Consider the following 27,760-nt stretch of genomic DNA (forward strand, 5'->3'; position numbering starts at 1 on the left):
AAATGGCAGAATTGGCATCCCTATGAAAAAATCCTTTATCAATAGAAGTAGTAATCATCTGTAACATTAAATAGCCAAGGCAATCCCAAAAGACAAGGTAGAATTCAGGAGGGATGCCATCCCAGCCTGGTGATTTGAAATGGGGGGGCTGCAATTGATCAGATTCTTCCTGGTTTAAGGAGGGAAGATTTAGGTTCCGCAAAAATGATTCATATCTGCTTTTATATAGGTTGAGTTCAGAAGAATACAAATTGGAGTAGAAGTTATAAAATACAATGTTAAATTCTTTGGGAATGGAGGGGTTATTGTAGAAGTGGATAAGATAGTAGATAGTAGTAGTAGAGAATTTATTATTGTGTCACAGTCTTTGAGCAAGGAGATGACTAGGCCTAGGGCCATTAAAGTAATAATTTTTCCTAGTCTTATGGATAATAAATTTGGCTCTAGCTCTAAGAAGGTAATCGGGTTCTATGTGTGTTACCTGAATGTTCTGTTTCCTGGTGTCGCAAAATGATAATTGTTGATGCTTTTCCACTTCTGTAAGCTTTGATTCCAATTCTTCAATTTTGCTCAGGCGAGCCTAGTTAAGATGAGAAGCAAAGGATATAGTGATGTTCCTAATGCACCCCTTCAATGAATACCAGAATACAAGGGGGTTATCCACAGTACTAGCATTTTCAGATATAAATTTGGTAAGTTAAACGCTGAAATTGTTAGAATGATCAGTATTTCTAAAGGGAGTGGTGTTGAAATACCAGCACAATTCTTTAGCAGGTGTATTTAGTAAGGTAAGTTTGATCAATATGGTATAATGATCGTCAATGGACAAGGAACCATTGTTGCACTATGTATTTCAAAAAGGGCTGGGGAAACAAAAATATATTATATACATGAATAGGTTCTATATCTGTTATAGGAGAAGCTGAATTGTCTAGCTGAATGCATCTATTAGGTTAAAGTCCGAAATAATATGAGACAGATAAGTTGATGTTGAGATTTGGGAATGGGAACGCTGTTCCTACGGATTTGATCAATCTAAATTAGGATCTAGGACAGGATTCATATCCCCTCCCATGACCAAGGCAAAGTCCTGCAATTCTGCTAGTATCCTATTTAGGTAATGAAAATATTCTTGGTAACTTTAGTTTGGGGCTTAAACAGACAACTATGCTAACTTGCATCCCGTAATAATAGTTTTGATTAGTGAAATTCACTTCATAACAGCCAAATATTTCTGGTATATTTATAGAAAGGGAGCGTTTCAGAACAACTAGGGAACCACAGGCTTTAGAAACTAAAGAAGCTAATGCTGCTACATGGTAAAACCCGTTAGCAAATTGATGCACATCAGCTGCCTTAAGGTGAGATTCCTATACAAAAGCTATGTCAACATTCTTCTTGCAGAGGAAATCTAAATAAGCTGAATACTTAATTAAACTGTTTAAACCTCTTGTATTCCAGCTGGCTAACTGAAGAGATGTTATGAGGATAGTAAGTTAGGTTGATCAAAAGAAGGAGCAACCAAAATACATCCCCACTCTGCATGAATGAGAGATAAGTGCATAAGCAACTTAAGTAACAAAAGTATCCTTGTAATGGTATTAAAAAATAAGAACTATAACCCACCCAGCCCTGGACAGCACTATACCCAATAATGCAACCCAATAAAAGATCACAAGAAAAATCAAAAATAATATGAAAAAAAATATTCCCCATCCCTGAAAAATCAAAGACACCTCACACTGAGAAAAGGGGCTACTATCACAGTCAAAATAACCCATTCCATTATAAACAGAAAATAGCTACCTAACAGGCAGCAGTGGAAAACTACTTCAAGATGTTAGTAACACATTGCCATAAATCCGAAAAATGAACAAAAAAACTAAGATAGTCAAATTGCAGGTGTTGTTATCCCACAGTATTAATAACCTTAACAGTCTGAGGCATAGTGGCATGAATGGTGAACTCAAACCGATAAATTGGGCAAAGATCACAAGCTTTAAAACTTTTTTACAATAGAGGATAAGCCACAATTCAGAAATAATGGTAATAACTTAGAAACAGATACATGGTGCACAAATTAAGAATACCTTATAGTTTCCCATGTTAAAGATAGGGTAAATAATAAGAAGAGAGTAACCAACCAGTCATTGAGTTCTTACAACACCATAGCTGTTCTGTAACCAGTAATTATGTGGCCTCTGTGTGAGAGTCAAGGCCAGATTTATTTTTACCAGGTAAAGGAAGAAAGTTTGGAAACCCTGCTACTTTGCTATGTCAGTGGCAGAAAAAAAGCAACGGCACTGGTGAAGGGACTTTAGTCCGCAGTGAGGCAGATGTCTTTACCACCAAGTTTGAGTGGAGTACATCTTGCTGCTTTAGGGATTCTGTCACGGTCAATGAAACGCAGGAGCTTGCAGATGAGAGTACGAGTGCCACTGGAGTTGATATTGCTGGAAAGGGGGATACAGTGTGCCCTCATCATTTGAAATCAGTTTCTCACCCACACTGTGGAATCACTTAGGGAGATTGGAGGAGATGTACTGGATAGCATTTGTATCTATGGCTCCCTTGGGAATCGCCAGAATACATAGGTTGTCTCATCAGCTATAGTCTCCTTGGTCCACTAGCTTTACTTTGATGATCTGCAAGTTGTGCTTTTTTCAGATCGTATCATCCTTTTGCATAGGTCATTGCAGTCTGCAGAGAGTTTCTGCATGTCCTTCCTACAGTTAGCCAGGTTGATCTTGATGTCATCTAGCTTTCTGTTCAGGCCAGTGAACTGGGACTCGATGAAAATGTGTTGTCTTTACTAGCTCACTGCTCCAAGCTTTGGGCTCGCTGAGAGACTTATTGTTGTTATTTTGGTGGACGTCTAATGGTTTGGAGGATCTGGTATGCAGCATTTTGGATGCTGAGCTTCTAAAGAACATATGCAGCAATAGGATGATGAAATAATAGTTCGTAGGTAGTTTTATAAGTAGAAAGAAGTGGAAAGGGCAGGAGTGAAAGCTTCAAGCAGCCATCTTCTCTGCAGGTCATGAGACTTTGTTACATAAAACATAAATAAGACATAGATAGCTTTACGTTATAAATTCACGAGGTCATATTATAAATCAGCTTTACGTGATTATAAAAGAGCAGAGGAGCAGACTGCTGCTTGTGCACAAGTTTCAACCCTAACTGAAATGTTAGAAACCACAGACGAACCTATTAAAGCACTGTTTTATCTTCTATTGAATGGCTGTGTGAACAATTTAGCATGTGAAAGAGTCGTGAAAAAGCAGAGTAGGTTAATGCGTTGGTGTCCATTAGTTCTTCTTCCAGAGTCAGTGGGAGCAGTAGGTGGTGAGGCAGTTCCCAGCGAGAAAATTCCTGGTGATCCAATGAGCATCCGGCCGTCCGCAGTACCAGTATGTCCTGTGCGCATGGCGCCTCTGGAAGTGGCCGCGTCCTGACACCATCTTAAAGACACAAAGAGACACCATCAGTTCAATTAATGTGATAGCAGACAAACTGAAAAGAATAAGAGTTGGGATATGTGAAATTTCAAAATAAGGCCTTCCTGTCGGGGAGGGAGAGGAAGGCCAATCCTCTGTACTATATTATGCAAAACAGCACACACCCTGATAATCTGGCAAACTTTTTGGTTGTATAAAAGTCTGCCACCTGAAGCATCTAAAGACCACCATCAGCATTTGAGAAGGCCAATGGCACGCTCCACAACTGAGCACAACGGAGCAGGGGCATCATTTCTCATGTGCTCTGTGGGTTTGGAAACTGGGTGAGGAGTCAGCGCCTGTGAGGGTATTGTAGAATTTCTATAATACATTGTTTATTAACTTCCCAAGAACCTGGCCATTACGCACTGCGCATTAGCGTAGTATGTTCCCTACACAGCCATGTGTCGGGATAAAAGAGTCATATGTTGAGCCACGCCAATTATGTCACTTATTCCATTCATTGAATGCACATGCTTTCAATTTACATAAACAAATTTGTTTTCATATGCAACCCTTACAGCAATATGAGTGCAGTAAATGGCGCCTTTTACATTTGGAAAGTGGACATTGCTATAAATTGCGTTTTGTTATGTTGGCCTGTTCTCCCACAGTGTAGGGTAACTTGATGTATCAACTACTCATTTTAAAAATCCCATCCAAAACAGCAGGCATTATTGAACTCAGGGACAGCTGTGACATCCCAGACCTAGGATAGAATTTAACAGAATTATATTATTCCCACAAGGGGCTTTAGGTAGAAAGGTAAACATTATATAGTGTTAATCATATCAAACACATACCTGCCGGCTAATTCCCACTGGTAAAAGCTAGTTACCAGCAACCCCAGAGTGGTCAGAACTTGTATTTGTACCAGGATGGCATGGTTCCATCAGGGTTGATCTGTCTACTGCTGGACACAGTTCAGCAAATAGATCCAAGAGCACAGCTTTTGGGAATCCAAATTAGTTTATTAGCCACTAATCATCATGGGCCAGGAAATCTTGGCGGTGCCTGAACACTTGTTCCCTCCTAATTCTTCCAGTGATGTAGTCCTCTAGTAGGGCCAGTGCATCCATCAAACAGCATTGCGCACAAGTGTCATGCAGAGTTTATATGTATACAGCGATTTGACTGATTGCCTGACACCTTGCAAAAATGATCGAGACAATTAGTGGTATACCCCACCCTGGGATATCATTTGAAAATGGAAGTTTGATTGGTGAACACATTTTATTCAAGTTTTGTTAAAGCAAACTTGGCGCGCATCACGATTAGGATCCATAATTAATGTAGTGCAATGATTGTAAAAGAGCTGTCACTGGCTTTATTTCCAGGCTAATTTACACAATCCATATGTGCAGGTGCTGAAGATGTCCTGGTTGAGGTGACTGGAGAAGGCAGAGTGTGCATGGCAACCACCATGATGTTATGATGTATCAAGGTGTTCACTGCAGCATTTTACAAGCAAAAACTATATGAAAACTACAATCACACAGTATTATTCACAGTATTAGAAAAAAATATTCACAGTAACCTATTCACAAACTATGCACAGTTTTAGAAGATATTATTAAAAACTATTGACACTCTGTTCTGCAATTCTTTAGTGGTACTTGATTTTATCTTGGATTTCTACAACCGATGATGATAATTTAATCTGAATCCTGCCACCTGCCACATGCTGGGATCATCCTAGCATTTTAGCAGCTGCGGCGCACTCCACAACTTTCCAACAGTGTCAGTAACATACAGTCCAGCCCTCTCCTCTGCACTGCAGGAGTGGGGAATGCGATGGTGAGACAGCACTGATGGACTATTGAGCCGTATTTGATCTGAGATTTGAGTTGGCTTCTATCTTTTAAGGATAGTGCTTATGGAATAGTTATAGCTCACTAGCACAAGCACAAGAAACACTGAGGGTTTAAATGTTTGTGATAAAGTAGATCTATAAGTAATGTGTGATACGGAGTGAAAATGTGTGAGAGGCATCACTATACATATAATGATTCACCACCTCACCATCTGCTAATTTCCCCTGTCTCAGGTCTGCACATTCTCCCATAAAGTTTGTTTTTCTAGATCCCAACTTTTGCGTGGAAAGAAAACTTTTTGCATGAAAATGTCACTTAATCTGCCAATGCTGAAAGTGGTTGAATTGTCAATTGAAGAATAAGTGAAAGAGAAAAAAAATGTTTTTTTGGACAGAAGGAGGATACAAACAATTGACATTAGAGCCTTACTTCGCTGGAAGGAGCATTTGACGTTGCATAGAAATAATGCCCTCAGAAAGAGTAGCGCAAATTTTTTTTTCATTTACTATTAAAAGAATTCAGTGTTGGGTGCATAATGTTGAGTACATGTCGCCTCAGCATGTATCCATGACCTATGTGAAGCGAACGGACTTATTACTGCACCACACTTTATTATAACATAACCTCACCTGCTTCTTCTTACCTTGACCAGAGTAACTGAGGTTGATGATGTATGCTTTTCCTCTTAATGATGTGTCCTTTCCTCTGTAAAGAACTTAGAGGGCTGTGATTGTGAATCCAACTTGTAGCTCAGTGTAGCTGAGGTAAGATGCTATGTAAATCTAAATTTATGTTAGCCTTCACACCATACCATTAAACAACTATGAAACAGATATCTTGAACATCACTGAAGAAGCTTTCTGCAAGAAGAAAGAAAGGCTTTTAACTTAAGTTTTAAGGGACGCAATATCATTTGTGGTAAAAAGGATAAAGCTGGTGTTGTTCTGTAACTTCTGTAACAAACTCCATCAAAAAAAACAAAAACCAAAGTCAAAAAATGTTTTAGTCCTTGTCTAATACTTTGCGACTACCCTACTCTGTCTGTGGCATTCAACCTTGTGCTGGTTTATTCATCATGAAGATGTAAATTTTCAAAACACAAAAGAATAGTTTGACTTTTAAAAAGGCTCAGTAATTTCCTAAAACAGCCGTGAACTGTAGTTTTTTTTCGTAAACGTTACTCAAAGAAGATGAAATACTGCGTGGGGGGAGAGCTACACTTGGTGATCTTGTGAGTATTTTGCAGCAACAGTAAGTTGTGTGTGAGACCGAGTCACCCATTGTAATGGTATGGCTCACTGATGTGTTTTTTTAATAGTTTTTAGACAACGATTGCACTTTATGGCACAGAGGAATAAGGATACACACAATACTTACGTTAGAGGGACTCATTCATTGATGGTTTGGGTCTTTTTGTGGTATTTGTTAACAAGATAAATATAGAAATCGGCATATTTACACTTTAACATCAATTCGAGAGTGACACAAGTGGAATATTTACATTAGTTACAAGTACTCTGTAAACATTATCCACGTTAATGATATGAGATGGCTGGGTTAATAGTCCTTTGAATGTCTGTTTAGGTGGACATGTTTTTTGACAAACTGGCTAGACTTATTTGAATAATATTTTGTTTACATCACTGGTGCCTGTGAGGGTAAAAATAAAATTTAAATCTAAAAAGTCAGTAACCACATGACTGAATGTTTTGGCTGGACTGGAATTACCATTTATTTTAGCTTGAAAGTGATGAGTGACTTTGGGGAAAAAAAAGATAAAATAAAAAAGGCGCAGGGTAAACATGTGGGGAGACACATACAGTAAAGGTAAAATCATTTTAGACTTAGTTTGGGCATGACATCATCCACAAAAACATATCTACACAGAAAACTCCAGGACACCATGGTGAGACAAGCAGAAAGTTAGCGCTGGTGATGCGCAGTGTGGATGCTGACTCCTGAATGTGTGAGCGAACAGACACCCTCCTCATTCAACCTACCTCTCGAAAGATCCAGTGGTACATTTTCCTCTCCGCTGCCATTCTGACCTGTCAGCACAATCACAAAGTTATGATTGAGGCTAGCTGGTGACAGGCTCGACACAACCTCAGTGCTGGCGGTAATTCACTATTTTGAGTCTTGTTGAGAGTGCGGCCAAGCTCTGTGAGCTGAAGTCTGCCTCACCTCACATTCGACATCTCCATAATGGGCGGACTCGGATGCTGCTGACCGCCATCTTTACATAAATTGCACTGAATGAAGTGGGGGCATGTTACTATCACGAGAATCCACAACGTCAGATGTCTCATCTGAGGACTTCTCCTGCCAGCAAAATCTGCAATGTTACAGTTAAGGATGAGAAACTCATGAGCTCCTATATAATGATAAATAACCATCTTCATAAACACAAAAACAAAAACCCTCGATTCGGATAAGGAAAAACTCCCCAAAACACCCTTTAACTGACAAGAATGCTTATTAAAGGGATGTAGTCGGTTGTAGATGGTTTCCTAAAGTGGCTGTAACCAGTATTTTAATGTTGTAGCTGCTAGAGGTGGAGATAGTTTTAACTACTTTATATGCAGTTAGGTAGTTTAGTGCAGTGGTTCTCAGCGTAGGAGCAGGGTCTCTCCAGAGAGTCACCAGATAAATCTGAGGGGTTTTGAGATAAATAATGGGAGAGGAGAGAAGAAAAAACAAAGTTTTGATACATAATCAGATACATGACCTCTTTGGGCCTAGAACAGTTATTTAAATGAAGCCATCTGGGAGGTTTAGAGGGGAAATCAATTTCTGGTAAACTGTCAACAATTCGTGGACATTTGAAACATGATAAGGAGCTCCAACTAGACAATTCTTTTTTGTAAGTGGCCACAAGCCAAAATGGCTGGGAACCACTGTCACACCACAATCTTTAGCAATGCATTGTTAAAAGCTGATCATATGTTTTTCTGTCAAATCTTAATCTGAGTGAAGGAAAGTAACAGTAACTGTAAAACAAATGTTATGGAGTAAAAAGTACAGTATTTTCTTCCGAAATGTAGCGGAATTGTCATGATCTGCCCCTCTGTTCCCCTCGCTCCCAGTCTCCCCTCATCTCCCCAGACCTGCTTTCCTCTCACCCACTGGGGGCACGTTCAATCTGAAAACAGTGTGTACCATTTTGCTATGGTTTCTGGGTTGAATGAAGTGTGTGAAATGGTGTGCATTGAGGTGTTTTCTCTAATCTTGTGGGTGTGTCAGAAGTATTACCCAATGAGCAGTGATGTGTATATAAACCCCGCCATACCCACTGTATTTAAAAAGCAGTACAGGGTGTTCAACCCTGTTGTGGACACCCTGTTTTGAATGCATCACTGTTTCCATTTAAATAAACATTTTGCTACATTTTTTGCGGGCTGAACATGCCCCAGACATCCTCAGATTTTCCTCCTTGTTCCCATTCACCTGTCTGCCCTGCCCATCCACACACCTCTCACTTCTAATCAGCCCTGCATTTGCCTGGTCTCTCCCCACCTGCACATCACTGGAGTACCCTTCCTTTGATCTTTTTTGGATCATCTGCTTATGTTCCTGCTTCAGTTCCGCTACCTGTTTTTGTAACCTGTTGCATATTCCTGTGTCGGCCATCTTCTTCACGTCGTCTTGCCTGTAAGCCTGTTTTTGCCTTATTAAAGTATCTTCACTCAAGCCGCCTGCCTTCGAGTCTGCATTTAGGTCCTCTGCCTGTGCCTTTACCAGCAATCCTGTGACTGTAAGATCCAACAAAAAATGGACCCTGCAGACTCTTTCAAAGATTAACTGTTTGAACAGTCACGTTCCCTTGTGTGTTGGTTTTGAGAGTGGAAAAGAAAAGATGTTTGTTGGGAGTACAATTAGAATGCTCTGAGGATGGCACACAGGGAAGTAAGTGTCCAAGAAACCTTGCTTAAATAGTTCATTGTCTAAGTGGCTCAAGAACTTTGTTAACACCCCTGATCACCACCCTGCTAGCCACCAGCCAGTCTCCCAACTGTCTAGCCTCTAGTCTGCCTACCAGTTGGCTTGCTTCCATCCTGCTAGCCTCCAGCCAGCATCCCAGTCGGCTAGCCTCCAGCCGGCTAGCCTCCAGCCAGCATCCCAGTCAGCTAGCCTCCTGCCTGCTAGTCTCCAGCCAGCAAGCCTCCAGCCAGGATCCCAATTGACTTGTCTCCTACCTGCTAGCCTCCAGCCAGCATCCCAGTCGGCTAGCCTTCAGCCCACTAGCCCCCATCATGCTAGCCTTCAGCCTGTACCTTAGCCTACTCTAGAGCCAATTCAGCTCAGGTTTGTGAGCGTGCAGCCTTCCTGTCCTGAGACGGATAGTCCACTAACTGCTCCTTTTCACGAACCATCTAGCTTCCTGTCAGATCCTGACCCTGGAGACCCTGAGCAGTCCCCTTTCTTTGGGACTTGGGATAATGTTCTATGAACAGATGAAACCAAAGGAGAGCTCTTTGGGAATGCAGTGTATCAGTTTGTTTATAGGTGATGAAATGAAGCCCATAAAGAAAAGAAAAGAAAAAAAAAGAAAACCCTAAAACAGTAATGGAATCAGAATATTACCAAGGCATTTTAGAGCAAAAATGTGTTACCCAGTGTCAGAAATCTAGGTGTGAGGCAAAGGTCTTGAGTCTTTCAGCTGGACAACGACCAAAAGGTCACAAAGAATGGTTGAGAAGGAAAAGATGGACTGTTTTAAACTGGCCAGCAATGAGTCCTGACCCAAATCCCATCAAAAACCTTTGAAGAAAAGCTGATATCTGCCGATTCACAAAGGAATTCTGCTACCTAAAAACAGCTTGAACACATAGAATTTGAAGAGAGGCAGAAACTACCAGCAGACAGGTGCAAGAAGCTTCTAGATGGCTACAAGAAATGTTTAGAGGCAACCATTGTTGCCAAAGGTTCTGCAACCAAATATTAGTGAAGGGTACCAATAATTGTGACTGGGATACATTTTCATAAAATACTTTAATGACATTCCATCTTCATCATAACGATTTCTGTTGAATTAGTAAGAATAGTCTTGAACAATGCCCGTAGCACTGACATACAGAATTAAAGACATGTACAATTATGTGCTGACAGAACTGTATTGTATTTTATATGGAATATTGCTTGGACTGGTGTTTTTATTTGATCATTTTGAATTATTTTACATATTTGTATTTTATTCTGGATGTAGGTTACAGTGGCTTCAGCAAGTATTCTGACCCCTTCACTTTTTACACACTTTGTGTTGTGGATTTAATTTTAAATTGATAAAATTGCCATTTTGCCTGTCAATCTACACTCATGAACCTATAAAGACAAAGTGAAAACATGTTTTTAGAAATTTTTGGAAATTTATTAAAAAATAAAAAACTGGTATCTCTCAAAGGTATTCAGACCCTTAATTCAGTCATTTTTAGAACCCCCCCTTTGGCAGCAATTACAGCTTGAGAGTCTTCTTGGGCAAATCTCTGCAAGCTTTGCAACCTGGCTTTGGCCAGTTTATCCCATTCTTCTTGGCAGATCCTTTCAAACTCTGTGAGATTGGATGGGAAACTTCTGTGAATTGCCATCTTCAGGTCTCTCCAAAGATATTCTATAAGGTTTAGTCTGGGCTTTGGTTGGGCCACTCAAGGAAAGTCAAACACTTGTCCCAAAGCCATTGTAGTGTTGTCTTGGCTGTATGCCTCAGGTAACTGTAATGCTGAAAGGTGAACCCTAGTCTCAGGTCGTGTGCACTGAAGGTTTTCTTGTAGGACCTCTCTGTATCTGACTGCATTCATCCTTCCCTCAGTTCCGACTTGTCTACCTGTCCTTGCAGCTGGTAAGCATCCCTATAGTATGATGCAGCCAACACCATGCTTCACTGTACGGCTGGTATTACACAAAAGTTCAGTTTTTCTCTCATCAGACCAGCGTATCTTTTCTTGTGCTTTCAGAATCCTTTAAATGCTGTTCGGCAAACTCCAAGCCGGCTGTTATATGCCTGTGATATGGAGTGCTGCTGAGATGGTCATCCTTCCAGCAGGTTCTCTCATCTCTGCAGAGGACTTCTGGCACTGTATTAGATTCATAATTGGGTTCTTGGTCACTTCCCTGACCAAGGCCCTTCTTGCCCAGTTACTCAGTTTGGCCAGACAGCCAACTCTAGAGTTGGTGGTTCAAAACTTTTTCCATTTCACAATCATTGAAGCCACTGTGTTCCGGGGAACACTCAAAGCTTTAGAAATGGTTTTATATCCAGAGAGTGCCTTGGACTTCATGGCTTGGCACAGCAAAGGGTCTGAATACTTTTGCAATTGAGAGATTTGAGTTTTTGATTATGATTTTGGTACATTTGTAAAAGTTTCTATAAATGTGTCTTTAGTTTTTCATTTTGGGATACCAATGGGTGAAATGGCAATTTTATCAATTTAAAATTAAATCTACAACACCATAAAGTGGTAAAAAAGTGAAGGGGTCTAAATACTTTCTGAAACCACTGTATTTTCTTGCTATATGTTATGCACTGGAATTGCATGGGGATGGTATTTGAGCATTTTCAATACAGGATCTGTTCAGAGGTGAGAAGTAAAAGTAGATCCATTACACAACATTACTCTAACTTAAAAGCACTGCAACATTATTGAAGTATTTCCATTATGTGAGATTTTCTAATTTTTTCAACTACATTTTAATTGTATTGTTTTTACTCCTCTACATTTGTACAGCTGTAGCTACTTAAATACTTCAATTCAAATACTCCAATTTTATATTCAACATTAAATAAGCTTATGAAATATAACTTCATTTTTACCTTATTTACTTCTTCTCTTCAATTTTCTTTCTTTCTTTCTTTTATCCTTACATCCCTCTTTCCTTTTTAATTATTTTTCTTTCCTTCAGTTTGTATTCCTTTTAATATTTGTTCCTTTCCTTTACAAACTGCTTTGAAAACATGAATGTACCCCAAACAGGGTTTTCACCAAACATTTATTCTCTGGCAGTTTGTCATATAAGGCCTTTACTTTCTTCTGATACAGTTAAAACCACAGGAACAGCAAATTAGGTTATATTTTTCATTCTTCTTTCAGGCATATTTTCTGGCAGATTTGTTATGCTTTTCTCTTCTATATCATAAACATACCACTTAAGGAATAACTGGGCACATTAAAAGAAATGTTTGCACAAAGTCGAAAAGACATAACATCTATGTTCAAACCACACACCTTACACACATTTACAAATGTACAAAGAAAGCAAGTCGGCCAAAATATCTCTGTCAACTGCAGGTGACATTACGGTTATGAACACAAGCAAACATCCCTTTCACTGAGTGACTTTGTGGAATGATGTTGCTTTGAACTTGATTTGAAAATTAAACTGAAGACTATCAGTGTCAGAGATAAAATATGTCTGAATAAAGAAAGCTCAATTTCAGTTTTTCTGGTTTAATATTTAAATAAAGTATTTATTGGGGAATAATCAATTTATTAAACTGACACAAATTTGGCATTCTTTTCTGTCAATGAGGGCTAGTTGTAAAAAGATTATGCTAGCATAATTTTTTTGTGTTCCTGGACTGTGTAATTATTTCCAAACATGCACAACTGTCCACATAGAGAAGGCTCCAGTTTTAATTTCTTAGAGAAATTGATAAACCAATGTAATTTCAATGTAGACCCACAGGATGGCACTACTGTACCCCTTTTTCATCAACTGCCTCAATCCTGTGCTTAGGTTTCATGTTTGACAAGAGGATATTCTGGAATATACCATTCTTCCAAATGATATTCAATCATTTGATGTTTTGATGATGGCGGTGGAGAGCGCTGTCTAACACGTCGGTCCAAAATCTCCCATAGGTGTTCAATTGGGTTCAGATCTGGTGATTGCGAAGGCCATAATGTTTGATTCACAACCTTTTTCGTACTCATCAAACCATTCAGTGACCCCTCCTGCCCTATGGATGGTGGCATTGTCATCCTGGAAGAGACTGCTCCCATCAGGATAGAAATGTTTCATCATAGGATGAAGGTGATCACTCAGAGCAACTTTGTATTGATTGCAGTGAACCTTTCCTGTAGGGGTCTAGCATTCAGGCCTGTACCGTTCTCTTGGTGTACGACACACACGCACTCCCCCACTTGAAAATATGGTGAAGGATAACTCATCTGACCATATATTTTTTTTCCACATCTCTGTAGACCAGTGCCTATGGATTTTGCACCACTGAACTCTAAAATGTGCATTCCGCTTTGTAATGAGGGGTTTATGCGCTGCAACCCTCTGGAATTGTTGACAGACTGTTCTTGCTGACACAGTCTGATCATACCCTGCACTGACATTCTCAGTCACCTCACAAACGGTTGCTCTTCTGTTTTTTCTCACATATCACTCCAATACACAAGCCTCCCGGTCATCAAATGTGCGCTGTCTACTACAATTTCCGACCCTATTTTCTGATGTTTTCCCCATAGATCTAAATGCAGACGTCATTTTAGTCACTGTTCCTATTGAAACACTAGCCAGTTTAGCAGTCTTTTTGACTGAAACGTCTACCATCCATGCCCCCACAATGAACACTCTTTCAAAGCCACTTAGATCTTTTCCTCTTTCCATCTTGATACAAAATTGAATCAACTGGGTCTCCTCAGTGTTTTTATAGATGCCACAGAACATGACTTGATGTTAATTGCTTAATTGTACCATGCAGTGCACCTGTGTGACGGCATCTGCATTTGTTTTTTCTCCACTCATTTATTCGTGTTTTTCCTTTGTCAGCCATCTATATATACTTTTCATCAACTCTACTCAACTAATGCAAAAATTCCATTTGCATGACATTTTATTTGCCTTATGAAAATAATAATTTAAATGCAAAAGCCCTGTTTTTGTTTTCATTTGCAAACTTGGGTATATATAGGAAGGTAAATTGAATATTCAAAGATTTTGAAAACCTATTTAATTTTTTAAAAATCGAACTTTTCAAAATTATTGACATCTTTCTCATGTACCCTCTGATGATTATCTAAAGTTTGAGACAATAAAATAAATTCTAGCTGTGTTTTCAGAGACGCATTTTCCATATCTCAAAACAAGAAGAATAAAATCATTTAAGGACGACCATGTTAGCTCTCCCTGGAAGGCAGGAACTTCAAAAACACATTATGCAAACCCTTCAACTATGCACGGCTTAAACGATGTGATGGCCTCAGATGTCTCGTCTGAAATCTGCGCATCTTCTGAGAGAAGCCGTTGATGTTTTGCATTTTTGTCCCACGTGATTGAACGCAACACCTTTCGCTTTGTGGAATGACGTGTCAACAAAGTGCCGGAAGCTTTCAGCCTGTCCAAAATGGCTTACCAGACGCTACAGCAAGAGTATTTACAGATTCCTGTTGTTACCAGGGCATATACAACCGCATGTGTCCTCACAACTGCTGCAGTGGTAAGACTAATTCATAATTTGCATTGTGTTGGCAAAGGCAGAGCTTGGCGCTACTTAACATAGCTAACGTAGCGTCGTTAATTTGCTGCTAGCTCGATTATTTAGCTGTAGCAGTTATGAGAAGGATACGTGTCCTGGTTGTCCAGGATGTTTACTTTGCTTTTCAAGTTACAAAGGGTAAACACGTAGCTAGCTGTGACCGAGACTTTTAATTCTAACCAGTCAACCAGTATTGTAAGCGCACGCTAACTTTTGCTGGTAATGTCGCCAGGTAGCAGCAAACTATATGCTGTTCTTTCTAGAGGGTACCCACTATAACTTAAACTCCCCAAATCTATCTAAACCAGAGTTGTATATGTGTTTTTACTTAATAAAATATTAAGTACTATACAGGTAACGTCACATTATGTGTATTTAACATAAGTCTATCCTCTTCTGTTTGTATTTTAATCGTGTGCTTTACAATATTTTATATAGTCTAAACGTCTTTTATACTGTATATGTACTGCATATACAATGATATAGCACTTTGAGCTGCATTGTATGTATGAAAGGTGCTATACAAATGAAGTTTATTTATTGTTATAAAATTATCATTATCTGTTATTACATACACATTGACTATCGATCTATCTGTCAGTTTATAAGACAGTGTAGGAAGAAGTACTCACACCTTTTACTTAAGTAAAGTTGTAGTAATACAACAATGTGAAAATAATCCAATAAACATAAAAATCCTGCATTCAAAATATATCTTACATAAAGGCGCAGAGCTGTTCTCAGAAAAATGTAGGCAAAATATTAAAAATACTCATTATGTATATCCCTTCTAGAGTGTTGTATATCATATACAATATTATTATGACCGCATCATTATTATGGACCCATTAACACACGGGGCATACTTTAATGTTTCAAATGGTCAATGTGGGGCTTGTTGTTGATGTAAAATCTGAATCTGCAAAGTAATTCCATCTGTCAAATAAATGTAGTGTAGTTAAAAAGCACGATATTTCCCTCTGAAGTGTAGTGGAACAGAAGTATAATGTGTCATGAAGTGGAAACACTCAAGTTACCTGTTCCTGAAACCTGAAAACTGTTCAAGTACATTGTTTAGTTAAATGTAATTGGAAATGAATGACAAAGATGTAGTTTGATTGATAGGTATATCGGAGAAACTATAGACAGAGAGAATTTAGTGATTTTATGTGTGTGTGTGTGTGTGTGTGTGTGTGTGTGTGTGTGTGTGTGTGTGTATGTGTGTGTGTGTGTGTGTGTGTGTGTGTATATACTTTTTTTTTTTTCCCCTCAAAGTATGTTGTACACTCATTCCTGAGTGCTTTGTTCTTTTAATGCATTGTATTTACTAGGGCTATAGTCTCCTGTTTGACTGGTCATGTGGTTGGTCGATTTGCTCTTGTCCGACCAAATACTCACTGGTCAGACAGAAGCACAATTTTGAGCTCGCCTAATCTAATTGAGAATGCTAGTTTTAATTTATTTAATGTTTACTGATCGTTAAATACATGGGAATGTAAGGTCCAAACTAATTGACACCATCAAAGAAGTCGTTTTGTTAAAACTGATTACCAAAAAGTTGAGAGCAAACAGCTGTTTGCATATCACAGGTCAACAACCAACATGGCATATCAACTAAAAACGGCAGGATAACTTGTCTGCATTAGGATGCTCTGTCAACGTTGTTGTTTAACAATTGAGGCTTGGAGTGTATATTCCTCAATAGTTCTTGTACTCGGATCACCAGTTGATATAGTTCTATTTTCGGAAATCATATGCTAAATATGGGCAGGTGCACGCTGGTTGGCTCTGAGTCTATTGTTGTCATTTAAGTATGAAATAATTAGGTCGATTTAGTTAATCTAGAGAAAACATGCAGATTTTTTTTCCCCCACAACCAATCGATTGATTTAAGAGTAGGTACATTTTATGTCGACCAAGATTTTTTTTAGTTGACCACAGCCCTAGTATCTACTGGTAAAGTGATCACATTTTTTGTATCAAAGTTTGGTGTTTTTATAAAATATTCATCATATATTAGGATGACATGAGGACAGTTTAATGAGTTAAAACTCTTAAAGTAGACACCATTTCTTCAAAGCTTTTAATTTCCTGACATTGCCTTAGTAAAATTGTAGAACTTTTTTTTGCACTCAGTTTGTAGTTAAAACATGGTGTATTTGCTACTTTAATAAATATAGTTTGGTTCAAGGTACCAAGGCATATAAAAATTAAAACAAGCTCTTTCCAGTGGTATGATTGTTTTTAGGATAGACTTTGTCATACATGGGCAATATGTACTTGAAATATAGGTGTTTTTTTTAATGTCTCTTAAATCAGAAATTTGGATTTCTTTCAGACATGCACGTAGTTGCTAAGAAAGTACCATAACATGAAATTTATATAAAAATTGAAAAGATCAGATGTGGTTTAGAGTGAAGATGTAGTGGGGATCCAAAGCATGAAAGAATCTTTTAAAAACAATTTTTGGCACGCCATAACTTGGCAAATATGGAACTGTAGGCCAACCATTTTAGAAGTTAAAAACATTTAATAGTGTAGAACAATCGCTGAAAATTTCAAGCATGTTGCATAGACAGGTCAAAAGTATGGACTTATGAAACTTTGCACTTTTTTAGCAACACTAATTTATAAGCACCGTGACCCCTTATTTAAACCCTCCATATCTCAGAAAGTAAAGAAGGTACAAGCCAAAATTTTGCACACCAGTTTTGTTGGCTACAATGATTTTATTTACATGAAGTATTAAGCAAATCCAAGATGGTCAGTCAGGTGGCCTGATTTGATTAGACATTGAATGACCCTCAAGGGCTTTTTGTCAGCTTGTTTAGTCAGTAGTAAATTAATTAGGAAACTCTTAATAGCACAAACATATAAAAGGCATTAGTTAAACGTGTTTTGCTTTGCACTTGTGTCAGAACAGGAAATAATGTTTTCATTGTGGCACACTCAGTTTCTGATGTACAAACCACTGCATGCGAGCCTAGCAAGTGATTTGAAACATAACTGCCTAAACCACATGAGAATTGTTTAGGAAGTTCATTTTGCCTCACAAGGTGTTATCAATTTCATATCTTCCACACCATGGAAAATTCTGTCCACTGATAGGCTGCAACTTGATTCATGCCACTGACAATGCTTCAAAGGCTTATACTCTTTTCTGATTAAATATGAAATACTAAAAATATCCAAATTGTCTCCAGAGACAATAAATATTTATTTTTAATTATAATTAATGACTGTAGCACATTAAAAGTCTCAGTCTTTTGTTGTACTGTGCATTTATTTGAATATTCTGTTAATGAAGTTACATTTAAACACTATATGCTAGGGGTGAAAAAATAATAATAATACCTTATTCAGAATCGCACAGATAATTTGCCCTGAACAGATAAATCAGTTTAGAAGGCATATAAAAAAGTTGCTGGTTATAACTTAAAATCTTGTCTTCTTAACATCACCTTCAAGTTTTTTCTGGACTATCCGAGTATTCCAGCTGATTGTTGATTGTCTGTAGGAACTGCCAGAAGCCAGAGCAGCAGGACTTTCAACGACGTAGATGAGCCAGAATGTAAACAAATAGGATAAAAGCAGGGAGGTGCACTTACAATATTCGGACATTCAGTGAGGTTAATCCTCAATAAATTTTCATTTGTTTTCACCAGATTGGTTGTGCAGTGCCAAATAAAGCTGACTGATGTTGCACAAGTGTTTTTTGGTTTTTGTTTTTTTTAACCTCATTATCCCATACTGAAGCCGGACACTGTGCGTTACTTTACAGAAGACACAGGAAAACTGAAGAAACGAAGCTAGAGTGCATCTCAAAAGTGCATGCTAATGGGCCAAGGGGGCTTTTCAACGTTCACTTTTTTTTTCAATTCAAACGAACTTTAATTTCAACTGGACCTCTTCCCACTGAATGCTCAAACTCCTTTTTAAAAAATGTTGTAATATCACCTAATGAGCTCTTTTGTCATTAAGTTTTTTTTCTCATTTTTTTCTCTGACACTTCCGACCAACTTGCCATTCACCTGGGCCTCGTTCCATTCTATACACAACCTCAATTTTTTAAAGAAAATCTTGCCCTATTTTTACTATCAATTTCCGCCTAACCCATTAACAGTTACACAGCTTTTATTTAAACTTCTAATAGACATTCTTTTTTCTTTTTATGAACATGGAGTTTAAATCCGAATCATCATTTCGTTAATTTAAGTTCATGCTTAAAATATTGTGTTATTTTGTTGTCAGCTGCACTTATATATATGCAGTATGTACAAGGAATATGAATGGCAGTGGAAAACAGTTTAATACAGAAAATGAAGCAGACTAGACAATTTCTAACAGCTTCCTGTACAGACCCTACCCACTTCCTGTATAAATCCAGACACAGATATTATTATGACATAAACAGATACAGATAGTATCTTTAGATTACACCCATATTATATATCCAGTTTATGTGGACTAGAATAAGCCAATTACTTGTAGATCAAAAATAAAACAGAATATGCTAACAAGGTTGTATATGGATTGTATATTCTGTTATGTAAGCCCCTTATTCTGTTTGTTGTGGGGTTTGGTGTAGATCAGAAGCACAGTTTCAGTTTATTTGCAGGCATCAAAATAATACACCACAAATGTTCACAGTGGGATGAAATCATTTTCCACATATAGAAGTAGCCTCCAGACTGGCTTATCTCAACTAAGAGAAATCACAACTAACAGTGGAATGGGGAGGGTTACTTATTTGGGACTAGGGTTTTTTTTGTCTTTACTTTTTTCTTTGGTCAGATACATGTTTGTTAATGTTTGTCAAGCTGGATCATTTTGTGATTTTTTTCAAAAAAATGTTTCAGCATTGTTATCATCTTGAGTATTATCTTTCTTTTGTCTTCTCTTACAGCAGCTAGAGATCATCACACCATTTCAGCTATACTTCAATCCAGATTTGATTCTCAGGAATTACCAGGTGAGTAATCTCTCCCACTGTTCATCTGTATCCTCATCCTCAGGAAGTAAATTCAGGGCACATAACATTTCATACACATAACAGCACTAATAACCTCAGCTACCTGACTTAGTTAACAAAAAATTAGTGTCAAGTAAAATCTAAAATCAATGTTTGTCAAAATAAGAAGAGACATCAATCATGGTTTACCTACATTGCTAGTGTTTTTTTTTCACTTCGTGATTTAAGTATAATGTATAAATATAATTTGTTCTTTTTCATTTACTTTCACACAACAAATCAGGTTTCTGATACAAATTGTTCTGAGCCTGGTACTTATCATTCACATGTAATGTGGCCTGCCTCACTTCAGTATATTGATTAATTGCAGGACATTCAGCAGTTAAATAAAGCCTGTAGTCACTATTAAAATGCAACTTGTTAAACGTTTTTTAATCAAGGAAATGGCCTCTGGCTTTATTTATTCTACCCTATGTATGTGTAATGTACAGCTGAATCTACTCTCTTTCTCATTTTCTAGATATGGCGACTAATAACCAACTTCCTGTTTTTTGGTCCAGTTGGCTTCAATTTCCTGTTCAATATGATTTTCCTGTATCCTCCTAAGTGTCGCTTCATTTAGTATGTGAAGTGAGTTTGCATACTTTCTGTTTCATAGGGGAAGGCCATACGTGGTTTCAGAGATTGGATGATGAAACCTGACACTAAAATGGTGTCTAGAGACACAAATAGAGATACAGTACATATTGTAAGATGCACAATCATTTAAACCATAACACAAACCGGTATAATGTGGTAGTTCTTGGGTATTTGGGTGAAGAAGATGAAATCTGTAAAACAGTTCTTACAAAATTTGTGTGTAGATTTCCTTAACCACTTGCTTTCAGGTACAGATACTGTCGTATGCTAGAGGAGGGCTCTTTCAGGGGACGCACAGCTGACTTTGTCTTCATGTTCCTGTTTGGTGGGCTTCTGATGACTGTATCCTTCCCATCAATGTGTCATTAAAAAATAATTCTAACTTTCATATAACGAGGTCTTTAGTGTTAAAGACCAGTAAATCGTATCAATCAATCAATCATTTATTACTAACATTGACAGCTCTGGGTTAAAGCTAATGGTACCCTTTAAATTCCACAAATAATATGTTTTATGTGTGTGATGCTAAAAATCATACTTGCTGCAACTTTGGATTACTTCTTCATTACAGGCTACCTACCAAGGTGGTAGCTACTTAGAGTCGGTCCATAAACAAACACTGTACCTGTGCTGGAAATATTAGATTTTTATCTAGAACAATTGTTTTTCCTAACCACAAGCTTATGAGATACATTTCACTTGCATGTTTGCCGAGATCAAAAAGTGGCTAATGGTGTGCTACTCGTGTTTTAGTGGCATAGGCCAATTCTCTGTGCATTGTCACTCCCGTTTATGATATGCTGCTGCTATGGACTTGTAAACAGCTTCTCACTTTTCACAGTCTTATACGGTTGGTATGCTGTATGCCTATTCTTATTGGTATGCCAATTTAACAAGTGGTATGTTGCTGCTGTTTGATTGGCATATGACAGATAAAATACAGTATGTCGGGGTATTCCACTGGTACATACAGTACCACTCCCCACCAGCATAAGATTCTTACTGTCATATGCCAGTACTCACTATTGGTATTCTGCTGTGTGCCACATAGTCAGCATGCCACTTTTATGATTCTGTGACAGAATATGCAGTACAATGGTACACATTGCAAGAACTCTTTTTTTATCAACTGTACTATCCTCTCTCTATTTTGTCATTTTTTCATCTTTCATCATTTGACTTGGAATTGAGTTCTGTCTGTTTGATTGTATGAACTTGAGATATACAAAAAGATAAGAAAAACAACCTTCTTCTGCTGGCTAAGGTAGTGGGACTAGTCATACCATAGCTTCATATTAGCCATGCATGGCTATTATAGCAAGCATGGACTTGGAGCCGAACTCCGGCTCCTGACAGCCACATAGCGCCCTACTGGAGCTCAGAGCCATCTCCTTTAGTATCACAGTGTTACCAACTCTCACACTTTAGTCTTCAACCTGAACATTCAGATACTTTCTCATTTTGACCAAACAAATAGAGAATGTTGCTCCTTTTCTTTAATTTTATTAAATAGATGGGTCCATTGCATGTCAGAAGGATCAATACATTTGTCAGAATGTGTCCAGCACCATCACAGCTGTCGCTTTTCAGCAAAAGTCCAAATATCATTTCCTCTTGAGAAACACAATATTTTTTCTTGTGTTAAGTGAATTATTACAGGAAGTTTTCAGTTCAGCTTCATAAATGCAATTATATTTGCAGCAGTGAAATTACTGCAAGCATTAGAAGAATATCTAATCACAGAACTAAGTGAAAATAAGGCAACAGATACTGGGCCTTATAAAGGAAACACTATTTGGTTTACTCAGCCTTCCCTCTAATCCTCTAACTTACTGTTGAGACTGTAGTGGCCTCAATGCAAAGAAATGTCTACTTTAACACACAGACAGGGATTTCAGTGTTTCATGAATAGATTACCAAAAAAAATCATAAAATAAAATAAAACAAAAATGTACATGTTCATACTTCTCACTAGTGATATCTGTCCATTTAGATTTGATTTGAGATATCTGTCTCTGAAATTTCACTAATACATTGGAGGTGAACTGAATTTAGTTTGTGGCACAGCATTTAAAAATGACATTTAGAAAATTCAACAGCAACATTTCTTTCCAGAAACTGTGCTTGTTACTCTGGACAGTCCACATCCACAGAACATGATGTCTACATTTTTCATTGGAGCTAATTTATAATGAAGAAATACTCCCTATGAAATCAATCTACAGTCTGGTCAGTGGAAACCACCCCACCCATACCCAACCCCCCAACCTCATGGACAAGGGCTCCACCTCCTCACACATTCCAATTAAACTCCTGGGTATGTTATGTCATATACCACTTCTTACATATACCATTTAGGCATTGTAGGCAACGTAGACATTGTAGGCATACCATTAGCACAATGGATATGCTTGTGTATTCAGGACCCTTTACCTTTTGCACACTTTATGTGGTTTAGATTTCATTTTAAAAGGATAAAATTGCCTTTTTTATCCCTCCATCAGTCTACACTCATTAACCCAGAATGGCAAAGTGAAAGCGTGTGAAATTTTTGCAACTTTATTCAAAATCCAAAACTTAAATCTCTTATGTACAAAAGTATCCAGACCCTTTGCGTGGCATTGTGGTCAGGTGCATCCTGTTTGCTTTAATTATCCTTGATGGATTGGAGTACACCTGCGTCAAATTAAAATCATTGGACACATTTTAGAAAGGCATACACACCTGTGTTATGAGGTCCAACAGTTCACACTGCATGTCAAGACAAAAACCAAGCCATGAAGTCCAAGGAACTCTCTGTGGACATCTGCAATTAAATTCTGATGAGGTATAGATCAGGGCAATGGTATAAACCCATTTCTAAACCTTTGAGTGTTCTTAGGAAAACAGTGGCCTCAAAAGTTGTGAAATGGAAGAAGTTTGGAACCACCAGGACTCTTCCTAAAGTTGGCTGTGCGGTCAAACTGAGTAACTGAGCTAGAGGGGCCTTTTTCACGGAGGCGACCAAGAACCTGACAGTGAATCTAACAGAGTTTCAGACGTCCTCTGCTGAAATGGAAGAATCTGCCAGAAGGACAACTATCTCAGTAGCACTCTGTCAATTAGGCCTTTATTGTAGAGTGGCTAGACAGAAGCCACTTTGAGTAAAACGCATATGACAGCCCGGTTGGATTTTTCCAAACGGCATTTAAAGGATTCTCTGGCCTGATGAGACAAAAATTTAACCTTTTGAACAGAACTCCAAACACCAGGCACTGCTAACCACCTGGCTTATATCATCCGTACAGTGAGGCATGGTGGAGGCAGCATCGTGTTATGGGGGTGCTTCTCAGCATAGGGACAGGGAGACTAGTCAGAACTGAGGGAAGGATGAATGCAGCCAGATACAGAGAGGTCCTTGAGAAGCACTTGCTCCAGAGTGCATGTGAACTGAGAGTGAGGTGAGAGTCCCCTTTCAGCACAAAAATGACCCGAAGCATAAGGACAAGACAACACTACAGTAGCTTCAAGAAGAGTCTTTGACTGTCCTTGAGTGGCCCAGCCAAAGCCCAGACTTTAACCCCAGAGAACATCTATGGAGAGACCTGAAGATGGCAGTTCACAAACACCTCCCATCGAATTTGACTGATCTCAAGAGGATCGGCCAGGAAGAATGGGATAAACTGGCCCAATCCAGGTATGCACAGCTTGAAGAGACTTTCCCAAGAAGACTCAAAGCTGCGATTGCTGCCAAAGGGGCTTCCAGAAATAACTGAATTAAGGGTCTGAATAATTTTGTAAATGAGATTCCAGTTTTTGATTTTTAATAAATTTGCAAAAATTTCTATTTTTTTTTTTTTTTCCCCAATCAAATTTACAAAAAGAAGTGTGGGGAAAAAAGTGAAGGGGTTTGAATACTTCCTGAAGGCACTGTATGCAACTACAAGACGACCCATCACTTTTTTTTTTTTTTTTAATTTCAGCACTGCTGTTAATAGTGCCATTTTTTTCCAGTTCAAGTAAGTTGCCTAAAATACATCACTTATATGTTAGAACCTATTAAACAGCTCTAGGTTTGGCACCAGGATGTTTCTGTCTGCACAATGACCAATTTATCACTGGTGAGAAATGCCAGCACAGTTCATTTATTTGCCATGTTCTTTAACAAGGTTTCAGATATTTGGCACTTTTGTGAGTCTGGTGTTCCTGGGCCAAGCTTTCACTATCATGCTGGTATATGTGTGGAGTCGACGAAACCCAAACGTTCGCATGAATTTCTTTGGCCTGTTGAATTTCCAGGCACCCTTCCTACCGTGGGTGCTGATGGGATTCTCCCTTCTGCTGGGCAACTCCATCATTGTGGATCTCTTAGGTATCTATCACTGTCATCTACAGTCAATATTTAGAACTAAAGTGATATGCTAATAACCATGGGGGAACTGATGTGAATGTGAAATTGTTTTTTTACCTTTCTTAAGGTATCGCTGTTGGTCATGTGTACTTCTTCCTGGAGGATGTTTTTCCCAACCAGCCTGGTGGTGGAAGGTGGCTCAAGACCCCATCTATCATGTGAGACTCTACACCCTACAGTTTGAAAGTGTTGGAATGAATTAATTCTTAAAGCTTTAATTGTATTTGAACAAAAATGTAGTATGAAAATTACTCATTGGTAGCATGAATAGTTCAATAATTTTCACAGCAGATATATCTAAATATCAAATTTTGTCCTTATAATGGCATTACAAAAAAGATTTGTTTGTACAATCCTGATTTTTAAAATTATTGGCACCCCTTAATTTTGAGTACAGAATTTAAAGAAATCTTCAGAAATAAATGCAAATTAACCTATTTTACATAATCAAAATATTTAATAAAAAGTCAGTTGTTGAACATTAAAAAATAAGAAAACAAACAAAATTTACACTTGACACAAATATTGTCACCCTTTTGATGAACTTAAATTAGTTCCTGAAACAAAATAAACAAGACAGCTTGAACACACATCATTTGAAGAGTGGCAGAAACTACCAGCAGACAGATGCAAGAAGCTTCTAGATAGCTACAAGAAATGTTTAGAGGCAACCATTGTTACCAAAGGTTCTTCAACCAAATATTACTAAAGGGTACCAAGAAGTGTGTCTGGGTTACATTTTCTGTTTGTATTATTTCCCTATTATGCAAGTTTTTTTAATTTCCTTTTGTTCGGTAACCTTAGATATATTATTAAAATATTTTGATGATACAAAATTGGATCATTTGCATTAATTTCTGAAGATACTTAAAATTCAGGGTTGCCAATAATTTCAACCAGGACTGTATGAATCATGTCATGAACTGCAGCTGGTCCAGGTGATGGATGTGACAGACTTTATTAGCACTGAATGAGAAGAGATTTAAAAAAAGGTACATTTGAGGGAGGGAAACAAGTACAAAACATAATGTGAACGTAAGAGGGAATTAATTGTCTATCCTCTGTATAAAACAGTACTACATTTTCATTCGATACATTTGAGGTTCCATCTTCATCATATAGATTGCTGTTACAGTAGGAAGGAGTTGTATACCACCGGAACAGTGCTTATGTGGCAAATGATATACAAAAGATAAGACATGTACCATTATGTGCTGACAGAACTGTATTGTATTTTATATGGAATATTGCTTTAACTGGTGTTTTTTATTTGATCATTTAAAATAATTTTACTTATATTGATATTTAAGTCAATATACTGACTAACTGGGTGAATTCTGGATGAATGCTGCGCAGCTTCAGAAAGTGTTCAGACTCCTTCACTTTTTGCACACTTTGTGTCAGATTTAATTTTAAATTGATAAAATTACCATTTTGCCCATCAATCTACACTTAATAAATGATAACAAAGTGAAAACATTATTTTTAGAATTTTTTTTTTTTCAAATTTATTAAAAATCGAAAAACTGGAATCATCAATCTGTCATATTAGATGGGAAGCTTCTGTGAACTGCCATCTTCAGGTCTCTCCAGAAATGTTCCATGGGGTTTATTCTGGGCTGGGCCACTCAAGGACATTCAAACACTTGTCCAACAGCCACTGTAGTGTTGTCTTGGCTATATGCTTCAGGTCATTGTCATGCTGAAAGGTGAACTGTCACCCTAGTCTCAGGTCACGTGCACTGCAGGTTTTCTTGAAGTACTTCTCTGTATCTGGCTGTATTCATCCTTCCCTCAATTCTGACCAGTCTCCCTGTCCTTGCTGCTAAAAAAGAACCCCTATAGTGTGATGCAGCACACCACCATGCTTCACCGTAGGACAATTAGACAATAGACAATGTCTGACATAGTGTTCCAATTGTGGCGTTCTGCTCAGAAAGTTCAGTTTTTTTTGTCTCATCAGACCGGAGTATCTTTTTTCTCGTGCTCGGAGTCCTTTTAAATTGCCAACTCTAGGAAGAGTCCTGCTGGTTCAAAACTTTTTCCATTACACAACTTTTTCCATTGAAGCCACTGTGCTCCTGGGAATCATAAATAAGCTTTAGAAATGGTTTTAATCCAGAGAGTTCCTTGGACTTCATGGCTTGGTTTTTATTCTGATATGCAGTGAGAGTTGAGTTTCTCTCTATATACATAGGTTGGTCCCTTTCTGAACTATGCCCAATCAATTCAGTTTGTGTGTGTGTGTGTGTGTGTGTGTGTGTGTGTGTGTGTGTGTGTGTGTGTGTGTACATGCGCATGTGAAGAGCTGCCACTTCCTGTGTATATCTTTAGAAATCACTCATCCTCCTCTACTGTGTGTCGCAACAGAAAGATGCTGTTTGACACTCCAGAGGAAGATGCCAACTACAACCCCCTACCTGAGGAGCGCCCAGGAGGGTTTGCCTGGGGAGAGGGACAGCGCCTTGGAGGTTAAATATGCCCCCAGATCATCACTGATTGTCATGTCACTTTCAAGGACAGTCCCTCGGAGAGATGAAGAGAACAAACATGGTCTTTGTTTTTAACATGTTTGTTAAGTTCTGGATGAAGAATGCCAAACAAGCGCAACTGGTTTGGAGATAACCATTTGTTGTCTTTGTATATGGGCTTTAAATCTTCCTCAGAAACTCTTCTTGATGCCAGACCGTTGCTCTAAGACTATTTGAGAGAACACAAGCTTTGGACGGAACTTTGGACAGTGAGCCTTGGGTCTTGGGTGATGTTTGTCTTCATCTCAGAAAAAAAGTATTGATATATACAACAACTGTCATATGAAAGAAGATAATATGACAGTAGTAAGATATTATCAAAATGAATTTGTTCAGATGGAAAGTGTTTTTTTTTTTTGTTTTTGTTTTTTTTCTTTTTCATTTCATTTCACTTTTTTAAAGAATAAATGTGTGGCAAAATATGCTTTGGTGT

The 27,760-nt window shown here is 38.1% G+C and overlaps 1 protein-coding gene across 1 annotated transcript; it reads left to right on the top strand.

The window, feature by feature from the left end:
- The first annotated feature begins 14,608 nt into the window (after positions 1–14,608).
- On the top strand, positions 14,609–27,739 carry derl2 (derlin 2). The gene is made up of 7 exons (XM_040158001.1): positions 14,609–14,756; positions 19,702–19,767; positions 20,288–20,361; positions 20,655–20,748; positions 24,562–24,757; positions 24,864–24,954; positions 27,167–27,739. The coding sequence occupies exons 1-7, from the start codon at positions 14,664–14,666 to the stop codon at positions 27,270–27,272; spliced, it is 720 nt and encodes a 239-aa protein (XP_040013935.1). The 5' UTR covers positions 14,609–14,663; the 3' UTR covers positions 27,273–27,739.
- Positions 27,740–27,760: the final 21 nt, after the last annotated feature.

Source organism: Xiphias gladius, chromosome 20 (genome assembly GCF_016859285.1).
Source record: "Xiphias gladius isolate SHS-SW01 ecotype Sanya breed wild chromosome 20, ASM1685928v1, whole genome shotgun sequence".
Classification (NCBI taxonomy): Eukaryota; Metazoa; Chordata; class Actinopteri; order Istiophoriformes; family Xiphiidae; genus Xiphias; species Xiphias gladius.

Bases quoted from the DNA above. Each gene is read 5' to 3' on its own strand.
- derl2 (XM_040158001.1), top strand. From the start codon at position 14,664: ATGGCTTACCAGACGCTACAGCAAGAGTATTTACAGATTCCTGTTGTT. The intron at 14,757-19,701 runs GTAAGACTAATT...CTTCTCTTACAG, and splicing joins TCCTCACAACTGCTGCAGTG to CAGCTAGAGATCATCACACC. The intron at 20,749-24,561 runs GTATCCTTCCCA...ACAAGGTTTCAG, and splicing joins TTGGTGGGCTTCTGATGACT to ATATTTGGCACTTTTGTGAG.